Source organism: Mesoplodon densirostris, chromosome 5, assembly GCF_025265405.1.
Source record: "Mesoplodon densirostris isolate mMesDen1 chromosome 5, mMesDen1 primary haplotype, whole genome shotgun sequence".
NCBI lineage: Eukaryota > Metazoa > Chordata > Mammalia > Artiodactyla > Ziphiidae > Mesoplodon > Mesoplodon densirostris.
In genome coordinates this window covers 4,015,193-4,032,141 of record NC_082665.1, presented here as the reverse complement: position 1 = coordinate 4,032,141, position 16,949 = coordinate 4,015,193, and the positions used below count along the sequence as shown (strand labels likewise).

The 16,949-nt window shown below is 55.7% G+C and overlaps 1 protein-coding gene across 3 annotated transcripts in view; it reads right to left on the bottom strand.

Moving 5' to 3' along the window:
- The window catches only part of PRDM15 (PR/SET domain 15), a 59,659-nt gene that overhangs the window by 22,947 nt on the left and 19,763 nt on the right, over window positions 1-16,949 (bottom strand). For 2 of the 3 annotated variants that reach the window (XM_060098467.1, XM_060098465.1), the window contains exons 5-11: window positions 16,338-16,590; window positions 10,020-10,121; window positions 8,515-8,739; window positions 6,568-6,688; window positions 4,986-5,167; window positions 4,758-4,852; window positions 4,336-4,423 (exon numbers count right to left, since the gene is read on the bottom strand). In XM_060098467.1, the coding sequence (XP_059954450.1) occupies window positions 4,336-4,423; window positions 4,758-4,852; window positions 4,986-5,167; window positions 6,568-6,688; window positions 8,515-8,739; window positions 10,020-10,121; window positions 16,338-16,590 (1,066 nt within the window). The remainder of the gene's footprint in view (window positions 1-4,335; window positions 4,424-4,757; window positions 4,853-4,985; window positions 5,168-6,567; window positions 6,689-8,514; window positions 8,740-10,019; window positions 10,122-16,337; window positions 16,591-16,949) is intronic. The other variant, XM_060098466.1, reaches the window with a different exon arrangement.

The window sequence follows — 16,949 nt, the reverse complement described above, 5'->3', positions numbered from 1 at the left end:
CCACCCGGCCTCCACCGCTGGTTTAGGGGGTCTCGGCTAGCGCTCTCCTCTCAGACGTGTCGTCTGCCCTCAACGCCACCACGCCCACCCTGCTCCTGCCAGGACACGTCAACTGCCCACGGGTCCGTCACCTAAACCAGCCCCGAAAGGCAGCCCTCACTGCCCACGGCCCTCCTGCAGCGCCGGGAACACCGTCCCGTGTCACCTGAGCAGGTGGGCATGACAGTGTGTGTCCCCCTCCAGAGCGAGGGCCTGAGGTCACACCGTGTTACCCTCATTTCTGGGCCTTTGGCTACAGCCCACTGACCACTTCCCGTAGTCAGTAAACGTTTGCTGAATGCGTAAATCCCGGAGGCCAAGTTTCGTTGTCTACAGTGGTTCTGATTGTGGTCCTCACTCTGCTGCAGTGGACTCCCGTGTCCGGGGATCACAGCCTGGGCGCTGCTGACATTCCGGCCGGATCACTGCGCGAGGCTGTCCCGTGCCCTGTGCGTTGAGCAGCGTCCCCCAGGCAGCTGTTCCAACCGAACCGGTTCCAGACTCTGCCCAGCGTCCCCGGGGACTCAGGCCTCAGCAGTTCAACTTCTGCCAGGCGGACCCCGATGCGCAGCCAGGTTGAGGCCCCGTATCCACACAATCCCCTGTACACGCGTCTGTGTGTGTGCAGTACCTGTGCTTATCATGCGGACATTTCCATGCTTATTTTAGTGGTTACATAATATTCCACCAAGTTCATACATCGCAATTTACTTCATTTTTTTTTTTTTTTTTTGCAGTACGCGGGTCTCTCACTGTTGTGGCCTCTCCCGTTGCAGAGCGCAGGCTCAGCGGCCATGGCTCAGGGCCCAGCCGCTCCATGGCACGTGGGATCTTCCCGGACCGGGGCACGAACCCGCGTCCCCTGCATCGGCAGGCGGACTCTCAACCACTGTGCCACCAGGGAAGTCCTACTTCATCATTTTTAATACTGTAGGTAACTTAATGATCCTTTTCCTACTAGATTTCCTCAGCATGGATCCTTAGGAATGAGACCACCAGAGACAAGGGCGTCTGCCATCCTGCTCTGCGAAGGGCCGCGCCTTACAGGGCTGTTCCATCGGATCACCCGAGACCCCGCCCACTCTGGGCCTGCTAAACCACACAGGTAAGCCTCCCTCCTGGGCAGGTGGCCCACAAGCCCAGGAACCTGACAGCCGTGGAAGGTGCAGCGCGGCCCTTGGACTTTCGCTTCTTCTCTCTAACGGGTCGAGTCCCTCCCAGCGTATGGAGAGGACCCACCTCTAACCAGCCCCAACAGCTCCGGTGTGGCCTTCGCCGGGTGACAGCAGAGCTGGAGCAGCTGTCCGGGCCAGGCTGTCACCACGGTGGCTTTTCCTGCCACGGCGTCCACATGTCACCAGTTCAGGAATCCAGGCAGGTGCTCGACGACAACCTTCACCGCCCCCCATAATCCCTGCTGCCCTCGAGGTCTACACTCATGTTTTAACAAAATGCAGCAACTGAGGACAAACACCTGTTACGTGGTGGAGGGTCAGGCCTCTCAGCATGGCTGTCCCCGCCCCCTGCCCGGCCAGTGCCCGCCCCCTGCCCGGCCAGTGCCCGCCTCACCTCCACACGCTCCCCACAACTGCTCGCCCCCTGCCCCAGCTGGTGACTGCTCTAATCCTCAGGCCAGAAAGCCTCTGCCTTTCTGCTAGTTCATTAAAGGGAGACACCTGCCCTCCTGAGGAGCTGGGAGGGGCGTGCCCCAGCCGCTGGTTTGCCTGGTAACTGATGAGCCAACCTGATGTCAATTTCCCCTATAAACGGCAGCCTCCTTCTCCCGAGGCGGGAAGATCTCTGCCTGACGTGTGCTGCCTGCCCTCTGCACGTAGTGGGGTGTGGCTTCAGGACCTTTGTTTCGGACGTGTAAGGTTCCCCCGTCCAATAAACCGTTGATGTCTCTGTCGTGTCTCTGGGCTCTTTCTTTGGTCTCGAGGTTGGGCCGCTCCAAGGCTTGCAGGCCTGGGGGTGCAGCCCAACACGTGGGCTCTGGTGAAGGAGGGGGCACAGGGTCACTCGGAGGCAGGACAGGGGATTTCCGGGGAGACCCTGTCTTGCCTGAGGGCCTGGACATGAGCCTCTGCTCTTCTCCAGCTCCCTGAGGAAGGTCGAGGGTGGACGAGGGCCACCTCACACCCAGGACAGGCCCTGCTGAGTGAAAGCCTGAGAAAAAGCCGAGCAGACCCATCACTTCAAAGCTCACGCAAATCCCTGACTTGATGGTCTACGGAAGACACGTTCTCCTAACATGAACACTATAAGTACAATAGCCTGCAAATGATATATTACACAAATGACCTCAGCTCCCAGGTTTATCCTTTGTCTTCCATCCAAAGCTTCTGGCCTTTGAAATTGAGAGAAACTGCATTTCAATTCATTGCTGCTCTGTTAACTTCTATCTAAAAAAGACAGACAAACGTCTGGTCTAACAGAACTTTTTGCTGACATGTAGCAACTGCTGCTTTGACTTAGTACCTTCTGTTTCATTTGTGTCCAGAGAAATAAAGATTAAAAAGAAGAGAACTTCGGGCCTCCCTGGTGGCGCCAGTGGTTGAGAGTCCGCCTGCCGATGCAGGGGATACGGGTTCGTGCCCCGGTCTGGGAGGATCCCATATGCCGCGGAGCGGCTGGGCCCGTGAGCCATGGCCGCTGAGCCTGCGCGTCCGGAGCCTGCGCATCCGGAGCCTGTGCTCCGCAACGGGGGAGGCCACGACAGTGAGAGGCCCGCATACCGCAAAAAAAAATAAAAAATAAAAAATAAATAAAAAAAAAAAAGAAGAGAACTTCTCTGCCTCAGCCTCCAGCAGGCCTCAGCAAACACCCGGGCCGGGACAGGGGCATCGCCCTCCGCTCTGATGCCCACCCACCGAGCTCGTGCAGAACCGCGCGTGGCCTCACGGAGCGCCATCCTGCCCGGCGATAAGCACAGCTCGAGGGTCCTCTGACTGATATAGCATCAAAAGGTGGGTGGATTTCCCCCAGGTTTTGGGAGCACCTGGGCTGCGGGATGCAGGTGGTGTAGCACCTGGAAGTGCACCTGGGAGCTTCCAAGGCCACTTCATGCCGTGACTGACGCTCAGGGCAGCCGGAGCTCAGGTGAGACAAGACTCACCTGCCACTCAGAAAAGCCCCGCCCTGGGAGCGAGGCACCGTGGGCGGAGGAAACCAGCGCGGTTTCCAACGGGAGCCCTCAAAGCGGAACAAGCAAATGAACCAAACGGAGGGACCCTGCAGAGGCGGCAGGAGCGGGTGCCGGCCACCGGCAGGGAGGGGCGGCGGCGATTTGGGTGACGGGGTAAGGGTGCCCTGAGAGGCGGGCCGGCCGGCACCCGAACGAGAACCAGCACAGAGATACAGAGTGACCGGTGACACACACAGAGGGCTCGACAGGAAGGGGTCTCGGAATCAAAGGTTAACCTGGCAGGTCTCTAAGCCGACTGCCGCGGGTACCCACCCCCCAGGTGTGCGACGGTGCCCAGAAGAGGGGACCGAAGAGACAACAGCAACCCTCTGCCACCCCCATCCTCCCTGGGTGGGAACGCAGCCGCCCGCCTTCGCCCACGGGGCACAGGGCAAAGAGCCGCGGGGACAGGACACGGGCCTCCCCTGCCGGCTGGGCTCCTGCGCAGCCGTCCCCTGGCCGTCCACGGGGATTTACGCATCGTGTACACTCGCCAGCTGCGCGCTTGGCCAGACACGGGGCCTGAGACCCTCGGCCAGGCCCAGAGACCCGTCCCGGCCACCGGCTGGCCCAAGCACGCCGGCTTCAGCTGCACGCAAGCAAACGAGGGTCCGTGTCATGAGAGGGGACTGGGGACAGCGGCAGGCTCAGCGGAGGCCGGTGTGCGCGAGGGAGCGGCAAGGCCCTCACCTGGACCTGGGCGGGGTCCTCGGAGGGAGGAGGGCGGACGGCTGAGGAAGCCCCTGCCGAGAGCGAGGCGGAAGCCCACCCTCCAGCCGCGACCCCACCTCTTCAGGGACTTCTCACGGGGTCCCAGAGCAACCCTACCGCTCACCATCCTCGGCGACGATGAAACCCCCCTGCTTCACTACGGGCCCAACTGTGGGCCATATGTGGCTGCTTTGGAGGAATAATAGGATGTGAAATAAATCCCCTTTTAGAGGGAAAGTTTCAGTCTCTTGAGAGTAAGTAACAGCTGCTTGAAGCACCCCGAACGGAGGGGAATGTTACAGGTGAGGATACCTGTTAAATCCACCTTCACCCTCTGCCGGAACACCTGGTCCCCACCCCGCCAGGTACCCGCGCCTCAGCGCCCGGGCGGGGCCGCTCACCTGTCCGGCAGTTGTGAAACTCCAGCGCGCTCTGGATGCGGAAGGTCTTCTCGCAGGTGCCGCACCGGTACCTGTACTCGCTGTCGACCTGGCGGGAGCGGGGCGGGAAGCTGGGGCAGCTGGGACGCGCCCCCTCAGGGAGCTGCTCCAGCAACGGGCCCTTGCCCCGCTCCCCTCCTGCCCAGGGTAGAGCGTGAACCCTGTCTGGCCGTCCCCCGCCCTGGAAAGGGAGCCCCACGTCCGGGTGAGCTCGCTGCCCACGCGGGCCTCCCGCTCGGCCCGAGCCCTGGCGGCGCCCAGCCAGGCCCGGCCCCACCTCGGCCGCTCCGGCTCCCGCTCCCCACCCCCACCCCCGGGACTCCTTCATCCACGCCAAGGGTCTGCTTGCCTCCGTCACTAGACAGCAGTGGTCCTTCACCCACCTCGTTCCTGCTGTGCTTGTACGAGACGTGCTGCTTCAGGCTCTCCTTGCGGCTGAACAGCTTGGTACATTCCTCGCATTTAAACAGCTTGTCGCCTAAGGGATGAGCAGTGACAAGCCGCGCGCGCCACTGCCCCAGGTGCCCTGAGACCACGTGCCCGCCTGGGACACGCCGCCCGGCTCCCGGAGCGGACTGAGCCGCCCTGCACCGACGTCCGCGGGGACTCACCGTGGGAGCGCACGTGCCTGCTCAGGTTGCTGCTGTTCTGGAAGATCTTGCTGCAGATGCTGCACTGGTAGACCCGCCTGTGCTCCCCCAGCTGCCGGACCAGCTTCCGCCGGATGCCGTGGCGGCTCGAGAGAATCAGGCTCCTCTTGAGGGTGAGGCTGCTGCTCTGATGGTGGGGGAACCTGCCGGGTTAGACACACAAGCTGGTGAGACCGCTGGGAGACGGGGTGGTCGGAAAAAAAAGTTCAGGGTCACAGTCACCTTGGAGAGAGCCCCTGTCAAATCTCCCTAGCCCGACACGAGAGTGGGGGGCCGTGGTCAGCACACCCCTGTAGCTTTGGGGCATCTGTAAGGGACAGACACCCTGAACGTATAGTGGCACCAGCTACCTTTTCCTGTACTGGCCAGTCAGCTCCCTGGGCATTAACTCCGGCCACGAGGAAGCCTGGAGCTCAGTGTGTGCGCCGACCAGAGTAACCATAACTGTTCTCTTTTTTTTCACTTGCCTCTACCCTGTTTCATATTTTCCCTGAACCTGATTTTTCAAACTTCTTCTCCCTGTGACATGTGTTTCTGACGGTAAGTTACCGAAACCCTCTGGGCAATGAGATGGAGTATAAATAAGTAGGTCAGGTTCACCATTTCTGACATCGCCCTGCTCTGTTTTCAGTTTTTCCACAGCTTCCCGAACCCCACAGGACCAGGTGCATTTTGACCCCATGGGAAAAGGGCTGGAAAAAAACACTGCCACCAGTTTATTCAACTTCAGGGCAAAAAACTGCCTAAGGATAATAACTAAAATACAAACATTTTCCTCGTTCATAAAAAGAAGAAACACACAGAGCAAGGTGTTAAATTTACAGAAATTTAAATACAAACTGTTCTATCATAGCAGCATTTGTTCACAGCAGCCAAAAGGCAGAAGCAACACAAGTGTCCTTGATGGAAGAATGGATCAACAAAATGTGGTCCATCCACACGATGGAATATTATTCTGCCTTAAAATGGGAGGACATTCCGACACCTGCTACAACATGGATGAACCCCGAGGGCATTAGGCTAAGTGACATAAGCCAGTCACAAAAAGACAAACACCATGTGAGAACACTTATATGAGGTCCCTAGAGACACAGGTACCTCCTCTGAGGTCTTCACAGAGACAGAAGGCAGAATGGTGGGTGCCAGGGGCTGGGGAGGGGGTGATGGGGAGTCAGTGTTTTTAGTAAGTATGGAGTTTCAGTTTGGGGAAGATGAAAAAGTTCCACAGACGGATGGAAGGCTGCACTGCAATGTGAATGTATTTAAAGCCACCGAATCGTACACTTAAAAACGATTAAGATGGTAAATTTTGTACTATGTGTATTTTACTACGGTAAGAAATAGTTTTTAAAATTTTAAGCTATTTTCACAGTGGATGCACTATTAACCCCCTGGGCTCCAGAGTTCCTGCTGCTTCCCAAGCACATACGTTTCCTACAAGAAGTAAACCATCCCCTCTCATCCGGCCTTCCCTCTGGAATGGATTAGCCACCACGGCGCCTTTGCCTGTGAAGCCGGGCCCACGCGCTGCTCTGGGACATACTTTGGCACTGAGCTTGCGTCGCTGGGGGTGGCGGCCAGCTTCCCCAGAACCAGCTCCATGATCCGTTCGTCCGGCGACGCAGCCACGGGCTCGACCTCGCTCATGATCTCTGCCACTTGCTCTGCGTGGAGGGGACAGGACAAGATGTGTCATCACCAGGGCCGGGGATGGAACACAACCGAACCAAGATGACAGGCCTGAGGGGCCACAGCCAGGCCAACGTTGCAGACACAGATCACAAGATTGACACGGGGGAAAAAAAAAACTAGCAATTGTTTAGAATCCACACATTTACCTGCAGATTTAGAAAAGCAAAATGTTATTCTTAACTCAAAACTGGAGTTATGGGCTTCCCTGGTGGCGCAGTGGTTGAGAATCTGCCTGCCAATACAGGGGACATGGGTTCGAGCCCTGGTCTGGGAAGATCCCACATGCCGCGGAGCAACTGGGCCCATGAGCCACAACTACTGAGCCTGCACATCTGGAGCCTGTGCTCCGCAGCAAGAGAGGCTGCGATAGTGAGAGGCCCGCGCACCGCGATGAAGAGTGGCCCCGCTTGCCGCAACTGGAGAAAGCCCTCCCATAGAAACAAAGACCCAACAGAGCAAAAATAAATAGATTAATAAACTCCTACCTGCAACATCTTCTAAAAAAAAAAAAACTGGAGTTATAATCTGTGATTAAGTCATGACACTATCTCAATCCTTTTTCGTACCACCTAAAACCGAAACACTTTGATGTACAGCGGGACCTTATAACCTAGCTAAATCTGTCCTGACAGAGATTTGGAAATATTAATTTTTATAATTACACAAGCCATCTTGAGTATGTTCAAAAGCAGATCATCATTTTGTACAAGATTCAAATATCAAATAACCACAGTAATAGGTTAGACCCAGGCCTGAACCTCTGGACAAATGAAATACGGGAAGGTTACACGAAAAGATTTAGCCACTTCACCTACTATGATGTCTTCCGAATGCCACTTCGAATTAGTGAAATAATCATTTAATAAGCTTTTCACCTCCTTCTCCTTTTCTCTACTTGTTTATAGAGAAGTAGGGAAACTGTCCAGGGGAAGTTTAAGCCACTTCTCCTGAGAACATTATGTGAGGGCTGCTCCTCTGAATTCTCTTTAATTCCAAGAAAGGATAAAAATTTCTTCTCACTCTCGAAAAAGAAATCCTGGGCTACAGCAAAAAGAAAAACTGCCCAGTGATCAGTGAGGAAGGCAGTGAGGGGACTCGCTAGCGCCTGAGCATCATGTCTGGTCCTTACGTGCGAGACCCGCCAGGAATCCTCTGGCACCAGGCACTTCTGGCAGAGGCCATGTGAGGGCCGAGGGGACAAGGCATTTTGGGAATCCCACACCCGAGAATGAGGGCCCAAGGTCCCTCCAAGCTCAACTGAGGCTACTGTACAGTCGGAGAACGGCTTTAGCCACGGCCTGGAAGCCAGCTGCACGACCGTCCATGGGGGACACGTGAGCAGACGGTGGGGCATCCACATGACGGACCAACACGGCTCAGCAGCGGAGGAGAAGGGGCAGCGGGGACCCGGACGTGGACGAGCCTCCCCGACACGCCGTGTGGGAGATGCCGGGCACAGAGAGAGCGCGCAGGACGGGAACGCCCGTCCACGCGGAGACAAGCAGGGAAGCGGCTGGGGGGAACGGACATGCTCTCTGTCCTGATAGCCGGCTACACAGGTGGACCCGCTTGTCGAAGGTCAAAGCCGGCACACCCTGCCAACCGCGCTGCACGTCGCCGTACGCGAAGAGCTGCTCCAGCGAAAGAGAAGGGCTTAGCGTTCGCCTCCGTGTGGGCTCTGTGCCGAGTTTTGCTACCTGGCATGGAGGCAACATGGCCTCAGGTCCCTCCCCATTCCCCTCACCGCTACCCCAGGACCAGCACCGCCTGCGGGCCCCTCCCCGGGGACCAGCCTCACCTGAGGGCTCCTTGCCTTCAACAATAACTAGAGGCTGCTCTGGTTTGGATGCTTTGGGTTTTCTCCCCCTTCGAGGCTTTTTTTTCTGCTCTTTGGCGGCGCTGACACTCTTGGGAACTGCGGGAAGCTCCCCCCGGGGCACGTCTGCTTCCTTCTCTGCAGGCGAATCCTGCTGGCCGGCTGGGGGGACGCTTCTGGATTGTTCCAAATGGCCCAACAGGTGCTCTGCAGGACAGGGAAGCACAAGCGTAAGGCAGGGCATCCACTCCCAACCTCCACTTGGTTTGTTTTTAATTTTATTTGCTCATGGTGTGCCCTCTGCGTAGGCAAATAAACTTTATTTCTTCTGCTTTGAAAACGACAGCATTTCCACTGCACCAAACACAACCACCATTTTAAAAAGTCAGTCAGGCAATAGAAGCAGGGAAGTTTTGTAAAATCACGTACAGTTTTGTGTAAAAACTAAAAGCATGGGTACACGTGTATGAGCAAAGAGAAACTGTGGAAGAACGCAGCAAAAAGGTAATGTGGGTCTCTCTATGGTGACCTTATGGGCAACTTTTATATTCTTCTCAAAGCTTATTTAAGCTTTCTAATTTTTCTATGATGAATATATAATACAATTATTTTAAAATGTAGCCTTTGAAGAGGAATATTGATACATATTCAATTCATAATGAACAAAATTGTCTTTCAAAACACTGCATGAAGGCCAAAAGCCTTTATTTTCAATGGAAGAAACCTCAGAGACCTCCCAAGGAAAGATAACTGGGCCACACACAGGAAACAGACAGAGATGGCCATGCTCCCTGAGTGAAGGTGAGCTGGGCTCAGGCTGGCCGGAGGGGAGGGCACCAGCAAGAGGGCGGAGGAGTGACCCATGAGACAGGTGGGGACCAGCGCCCTCAAGGGACCACTGGCGCCCGCCTGCACATCCGGCCAAGGACCGATTCTTCCCATCCACAACCTCGACTGGCTCACACAGGCCTCGGTGTGAAGTGGCGGCTGTCTTCCCATTTGTTCCATGCTCAGGGCCACTGTGCAGGGCGAGTGCCCTCGAGAGGCCAGGGAAGGAAACGGGTGAGGGATAAGGGAAGGAAAGTTTTAAGGCAAACAACGTTACATGCTGCGTGTCGAGGGAAGGGTTCGGAAGTTTGGCCACACAGCAGAACAAGCTAACGATGAGGCCTCCCGGCTGCAAATGCTTGGGAAGGCTACAAAAATAGAGACTGCCCCCCACACCAAACTAATGCTCTGCTGAGCTTCAGAGAAAGAAAACAAGATCCCTCGCTGCCAGGCACGCAGAGAACTTCAAGCTAAGGCACAGATCCCAGGAGGAGGCCTGGGAGACACAGGCTGGGAGCTGAGCGGCTCCCGCAAAGCCAGGGAACTCCCGTGCGTCCTGCCACCATCCCGGAGGGACGGCGTGGAAGTGACAGAGCACATCAGGGTGAGCGCAGCACGGGACTCGCTGGCGCCTGCCCGAGCAGGCGCCTGCCCCTTACCATTCAGCAGCTGCAGCTCAAGGAAGGCGGCCGAACACACCTTGCACACCCACCGGCTGGGTTCCGCCTCCACCGGTGTGCTGCTCTCTGGGGTGCCTGCAGCTTCAAAAGACAAGAGGGGGAGGTGGTCCAGCAGCTGCCCTCTCTGTGCAGCCCAGCCCAGTGCAGGGCACACGTGCCCTCGTAGGAGGTGACAATGACAGCGGTAACAACTGCCACCACTTGGGAGCAGGTCCAATGCTCCAGGCACCGTTCTCGGAGTTTTACCTACACAGACTCGTTCGTGTCTGTGAATGTCCCCATTTCACAGAGGAGGAAGCCGGGCACAGAGCACTGGAACCAGAGCCTGACAAAGGGCTGTCACCAGTCATGGAAAGGTGGCCTCCTCCCAGAAGCCAGTCTGGTGGGACCAGACACCGTCCCCCCATACAACTTCAAGAAAAGAAAAAATGCATGCTACAGCCCACATCGAATTCCCCAACCTCTCACTGGCTCATGTGACAAGGAAGGGTGGAACCCCAAACAGCCAGGCCATGTGCCCTGCTGTGGCCACAGCTCCTGCCCGGCACTGGCCAGCAGAGCTTTCTGCAATGACAGAAATGTTCTGTAACTGCCGGCCAGGGGGCAGCCATGTGCACCGAGTGCCCCTGAGGAACTGGACTTTCACTTTTATTGAATTTACATTGAAACAGCCACCTGGGGCGGGTGCTTACTGCGGAGGCAGTGCCCCTAGCCCTCCCGGCACCCCCGTGGGAGTCTGGGGGTGGGAGGGAGATGACCAGGGTCCATGGAACACAGAGGGAGACCCTGGCTGCTCAGGGTCCTTTTCAAAAAAAGCTACCGATGCTCTTGTGAGACCTCAAAGTTGGGGATGTAATGGAGAAGAACCTTTGTATTCTATTACAAGTTAATCACTAAAGGGATGTTGCCTATAAGCTTAAATTGTACTTAACGGCCCTGAACTGGGAACCCTGCCTCCCAGGTAAAGACAGTCAAACTAAAATACCTTTGTTTAGCTCATAGGAAACATCTTTACCAGGCTCACCTGTGAATGGAAGGAAGAAATTAACACATCCCCTGACCAGAACCAGGAAATGCCTGATTTTATTCCCTCCCCTTTTAGTATAAAAGCAGCCTGAATTCTAACTCAGCTGGTTCTTTGGGACATGAGTCCACCATCTCCTCGGTCTGCTGGCTTTCCAAATAAAGTCGCTCTTTCTTGCCCCAACTGGTCTCTCGATTTACTGGCTGCTTGTGCGGTGAGCAGTACGAGCTGACTTGGTAACGGGGACATTCTAAGTGAATGTATGTTTGTGATTTCCTGGCCCAGGAAACTGATTCGCTAAACCCCATGTGGCAGCCTGTCAGGGCTGGACAGGGGCCACCAGCCCTCACCACCACCTCCGCTCCCGCCTCTGTGCAGCTTGCGTCCACACGCACGACCCATCGCAACCCTCCCGGGCTGCTCACAAAGCAAAACCATCCAGAAGAGTGACTGCACATGCGTTCAGAACCAGGAAAAAGCACACCTCTGTCTGTGTCAAAAAACAGCGATAAGGTTGCAAAGGACGGAAGAAACAGACGGAGACCACTGCCACAACCGTTTGCAGGCATTTTCTGAGTCTCCGTAAGATAACAAGAAGAGAGAAATGTAGCTGCAGTATGAAATTTTGAGTTATACCAAAACCAGAGCAGAAAGAGTGGAGAGTGGGCAGCCCAGAAGCAGGGCGCTGTTGTGGGGTGTGCCCTGCGGCCCAGCCTCCACTCTCCTCTGCGCCCACCTCTGGGAATCCACCGAAGAGCCTCAGGAGGAGATCAGGGCCAAACGGAATAAAGGGCCAAATTCCTGTATCTCACTCACCTTCCCAAACACACACGGTTCTAAAGAGGGCAAAGCACTCTTGCACAGGTGAGTTTCAGAGAGGGAGGCTGAGAAGGGGTTAGCTGGCAGTGGATACCCGGGAATAAAGGCAATTTCTTTTCATGTGAGTGAGCTGCTATCTCTCCACCACGAGGTCCCTGCCCAGGAATGGAATTCACATAGGCCTGACCTTCGGCAGGAAACCCATCTCTTCAGCCTGGCGTCCTGAACGCTAGGTCAACAGGACTAACTAGAAGAACCAGTCATGACTGCTGTCCTCCCGCTGAGGGCAGTACTCTATTTTCCAAAAATTATCTTTAAAAGATAAGACTTAAAAGGCAATTCCTCTTCCCAATCACTCACACGTCCAACAAAAGAGAAGTGTCTATGCAAAACGAAACAGTAGCTGGCAGTGGAGAGACAGGGAGAAGGCCCACAGCAGGACGGTCAGCGAAACGTGTAATGAAGATCAACACGTGGTACATCAGCATGTACAGCAAGACCTCAACCACGCAGAAGTGCACGGCTTTTTAAATGATGGAAAAGAAATGGTAGAACTACAGGGACAGAGGGTAGACGCCGGCCGCCAGGGGATGGAGTACAGAGCTGTACAAGGGAACCGTCTGGGGTGCTGAGAATGTCCTACATCTTGATTGTGGTGGAGCTCACACGACTGCAGACATTTGTCCAAACTCTGAACTGTCCACCTAAAATCGCTATTTTATTGTTTGTTAACTGCACGCCCACAGTGGTTTTTTAAAACTATTAGAAAATGCTAATCAAAAATGCTAAGAGGGCTTCCCTGGTGGCGCAGTGGTTGAGAGTCCGCCTGCCGATGCAGGGGACACGGGGTCGTGCCCCAGTCTGGGAAGATCCCACATGCCACGGAGCGGCTGGGCCCGTGAGCCATGGCCGCTGAGTCTGCGCATCCGGAGCCTGTGCTCCGCAACGGGAGAGGCCACAGCAGTGAGAGGCCCGCGTACCGCAAAAAAAAAAAAAAAAAAAAAGCTAAGAGTCATAAAGATGGTGATGTTATATGTGATTTAAAAGTTCCCCAAATGTTATGAGATGTACTTATATTTCATTTTTTTTTCACTAGAAAGGTGATTTTGAAACTCTGATGCTGACAGCCGACTCTGAACCCCACGCACCCGCCCGCTGAGACCACTGGGCTTCCCGGGCCTCCTCCTTCATCTGCCAACGGGCCCAGGTGTGTATAAAGAAGAAAAATCAGCCTTAATGTGAGCTCGAGGAGAACATGTGATCAGAAAAGTAAATCCACTACCAGAAAAAAAAAATACAGATTAATTTTTGAAAGGAGTGTGCCAAGTAGAAGGAAACCCACTTCCCTCTGTATTTAAAAGTCTACTCTGTCAGTCTACAAATTGGCTGATTTCTATGACAAACATCTATGACAAAGATGTTTGAAGAAAATTCAAAACAGAGAGAGCACTGAGTCTTAGCAGGTCTGATGCTCACCTAGAAAGTCTATAAATAATATAGACGCAGACTGCTCCTTGCCCAGGGGCCCCCTCATGACTCTTCTGGAACAAACTGGTGGTTCCTAAGGCCCCTTCACCTTGCTCTGACCCACCCCCATTGGGCTAAAGGTGCAGTGCTGGCCACAAAGGCCCCGTGTGACCTCACGGGTGCGTCCAGACCAGAGGCGGGATGGGGGGCGGCCTCATCTCATGAGGGGCAGAGGTGAAGCCATCTCCCTACCTGTCAGATCTGGATAATCAGAATCACGCAGAAAACCAGCTTTCCACGGGTCTCTAGGCCTCCCTCCCAGGTGCTCAGGTCTTATCTGCTCCCGTTACTGAGAAGGGGGCATTCAGTAACCCAGTACTCCCAACGCACGGCTTCCGATGGGTGAGGCGTTCAAAACACACACCTGAGACCGCCCTGGGCCCTGGGCAGCTGCATGGATGGGGCTGGAGCAGGGTTCCAGAAGCTTCTCTGTGCCAGGAGGGGACGTCAGGGGAGGGGGGAGGGGCTTGGGGAAGGGGCTGGGCAGGAGGCCAGGGTGGTAGGAGACAACGCAGGGGTCCTAGGGTGGCTGCCACGTCCCTAGGTGCAGCAACGGTACTGGCGCCAGCAGCACTGCCAGGGCCAAGCGGCCACTCAGCAGGGGCTCTCCCAGGAAGAAAAGAAACAAGGAACCCAACTAACCAACTAGGTAACAGCAGTCAGTAACCTTCATCACATTGCCAAGAAATATGTGCTTGTCATTTGTCCCAAAACAAAAAGTGAAAAAAATCATAAAAGTTATTTCTAAAATTTTAGAGTACCTAACTTGCTTATTTATTTCCCCAGTTCAGAAGCTAGTTTAGGGTGACCACACTGCTTGCCTGGTTATTAACAGCACCCTACATTCTCAGAAGCCCAAAGGAGGGGCCACAGCTACCCTAGTGTCCTGCTTGAGAACGGTCAGAACGGAATCAGGAGGCAGGTATTGGACAACACGGTCCTGGGCTAATTTCATGAAGATCTATGCTCTCAAACGCAGCCCCAGATTAAAGAGCCCTCTGGAGGCAAAAAGCCAACAACACTGGAACTCTGATAAGGGGACGTGACCTCTGTGTTGACTTTGACCTTGAGAGCCATGAGGGGCATGCATGTCACCTCCAGGACACAACTGACAAGGTCAGACTCTACAAGCCAAACCCTGACGTGCAGTCTGGGCTGGTCCCGGGACACACACAGGGTAAGGAATCCACAATCCACGACATGAGAAAACCAGGTCAGGAAGATCCTGGTGACCCTGGACAGCACCCGGGGAGCTGGCCTCACCTCGGTGCTTGAAAATGACTCCTGACCCCGTGGAGTGCCACTGCAGGCGCCCCCCAGGGGCAGGGGCAGGGCCAGGTACCCAGTTTTAGCAAATCCTAGGGGCTAGAGCAGTCTGGTGAAAAACCTAGGGTCTCTCCAAATTCTTTCTGCCCCCTTTACTATCAAAAGAAAGAAAGGCCCATCAAGCCCAGTCTCCCTCTGCAAATATCCCTGTGAAGATGCAAACCCTCTACTGCCACCAGACCCCGCGTGCAGCCATCTGCCACTCCCGGACCACCCCCCAGAGGCTCCACGGGCCACCATCACCCAGCCAGCCTGCAGGGACTGAAGAGGGGTCCTGGAAGTTCACGTCCACCTGGAGCCTTTGGGTAGGGTCTTTGCAGAGGTAACCCAGATAAGATGGGCCAGACTGGTTGAGGGTGGTCCTAAATCCAGTGACTGGTGTCCTCATAAGGGGAGAACCCAGAGACACAGGGAGAGACCTAGGCAGGGATGGGGCGATGCAGCTACAATCCAGGATCGCCAAGGGCTGTCGGCAACACCAGAGCTGGGAAATACGGATCCTGGACTTCAGGCTTCCAGACTGGGAGACAACACATTTCCTTTGTTTTAGCCCCGGCGTGGGGTGCTTTGTCTGGGATGCCTCACGGATCCTCCCTCCCCCTCTCACAGCCACGTGAGCCCACCGGAAGCAGCTCCCAAACCTCCGCCACGATGCACACGTGGGACAGACCAGAACCTCCCAAACCTGTACGGAGCTGTCTGTACCCCAGGTGCTCATAATAAGAGAGATCATCTCCTTGTCAGAACCCTGTTGTTCGGGGGTCGGAAGGAAAGCCAGGGTCAGCTTCTCCCCCACAGGAAGTAATCTTCGTGGCAGCAACAAGCATGTCTGCCCCGGGCAGTGCCAGGTGGAGCCGTATGAAAGCCCTGCTCTGCCAGGTCACAGTGCCACGTGTGAGCCACTTCACGTGGTCCCTCAAGGTCAGGTGGAGAGGATGAACACCCCAAGGACCCACGGCGTGGGTAGAAAAGATTTAAGTTCATCGGCCCCCTTCACGAGGTGAGACCCCCGACCCCAGGTCAGCAGGACATGCATTCTGATTTGCTTTTCCAAAAGGATGTGGGTGAATCACACGTGACTCCACTAGGTCTTTCTTTGACGACACATGCTACCCAGGCACACACATGCGTATGCACACACGCATGCACACGCACACCCCGACCTCTGGGAAGAGGCTGCTGGAAGGTGGCTATAGCACCCTGATTCCTTCACTCTCTGCACTGTGATTCAGGGAAGGTTCCTTAACCTCTCTGTGCTCCGTTCCCTCTGCCCAAACCCAGGGGCCACAACCTGACCCCCAGGGACTAAGTGGGTGAGTGATGCGCGTGAAGCCGCAGAGCTGGGGGCAGAGCTGCCCGCCAGCAAGCGCCTGGCTTGGGGCGAGCTCTTCTAATGGCTTCTCAGCCCGGATATTCAACAAGCAGACCTACAGACACACCCCGTGGTGTCAGGACCGAGCCCTTGGTGCTCCCCACGCCCGCCGGCCCTCCTAGCCCGACTCTTCTCACTAACACCGGGCTGCTGCATGTGGCCAAGGGGCCGTGGGTCCCCACGGGGCGGCAGGAGGGCGGACGCGCTGGGGACAGGGGCCCCCACGTACCGTGGAGCCCAGGGCAGGCCTGCCTCAGCATGGGCTTGTCCATCCTCTTGGCGTAGAAGGCCGCGTACCACACGCGCAGCTCGGTGCCCGGGGGGATGTCACGCGAGGTGGTGAAGTACACGTCGCTGCCGTGCTGGAAGGCCGTCAGGTTCTGGTGCCCGGGCTCCGCCGCCGGCCGCACCAGCATCATCCAGTTGCAGTCGTCCTCGTTGGAGGTGTCGAAGCACACGGGGTGCCCGTCCTTCTGGAATACCTGGGGGTGAGCACGGCCCGCCGAGGGGCCGGGGCGGGGGCTGGTTATCCACCGGTGTGGTGTCAGCACGTGTGTGTGTGTGTGTGTGTGTGTGTGTGTGTGTGTGTGTGTGTGTGTGTGTGTGTGTGTGTGTGTGTGTGTGTGTGTGTGTGTGTGTGTGTGTGTGTGTGTGTGTGTGTGTGTGTGTGTGTGTGTGTGTGTGTGTGTGTGTGTGAAGGGGGGTTGCTGAGTGACTGGACGGCACCACATCAGAGGCCAAACCGTGCTCCATACAGACCTATTTAGGCATTTACAGTGGTCGGGGGGCAGAGGTAGACCCCTGAACAGGTCAGGCTGATCACAAGCAAAAGGGAAGCAGG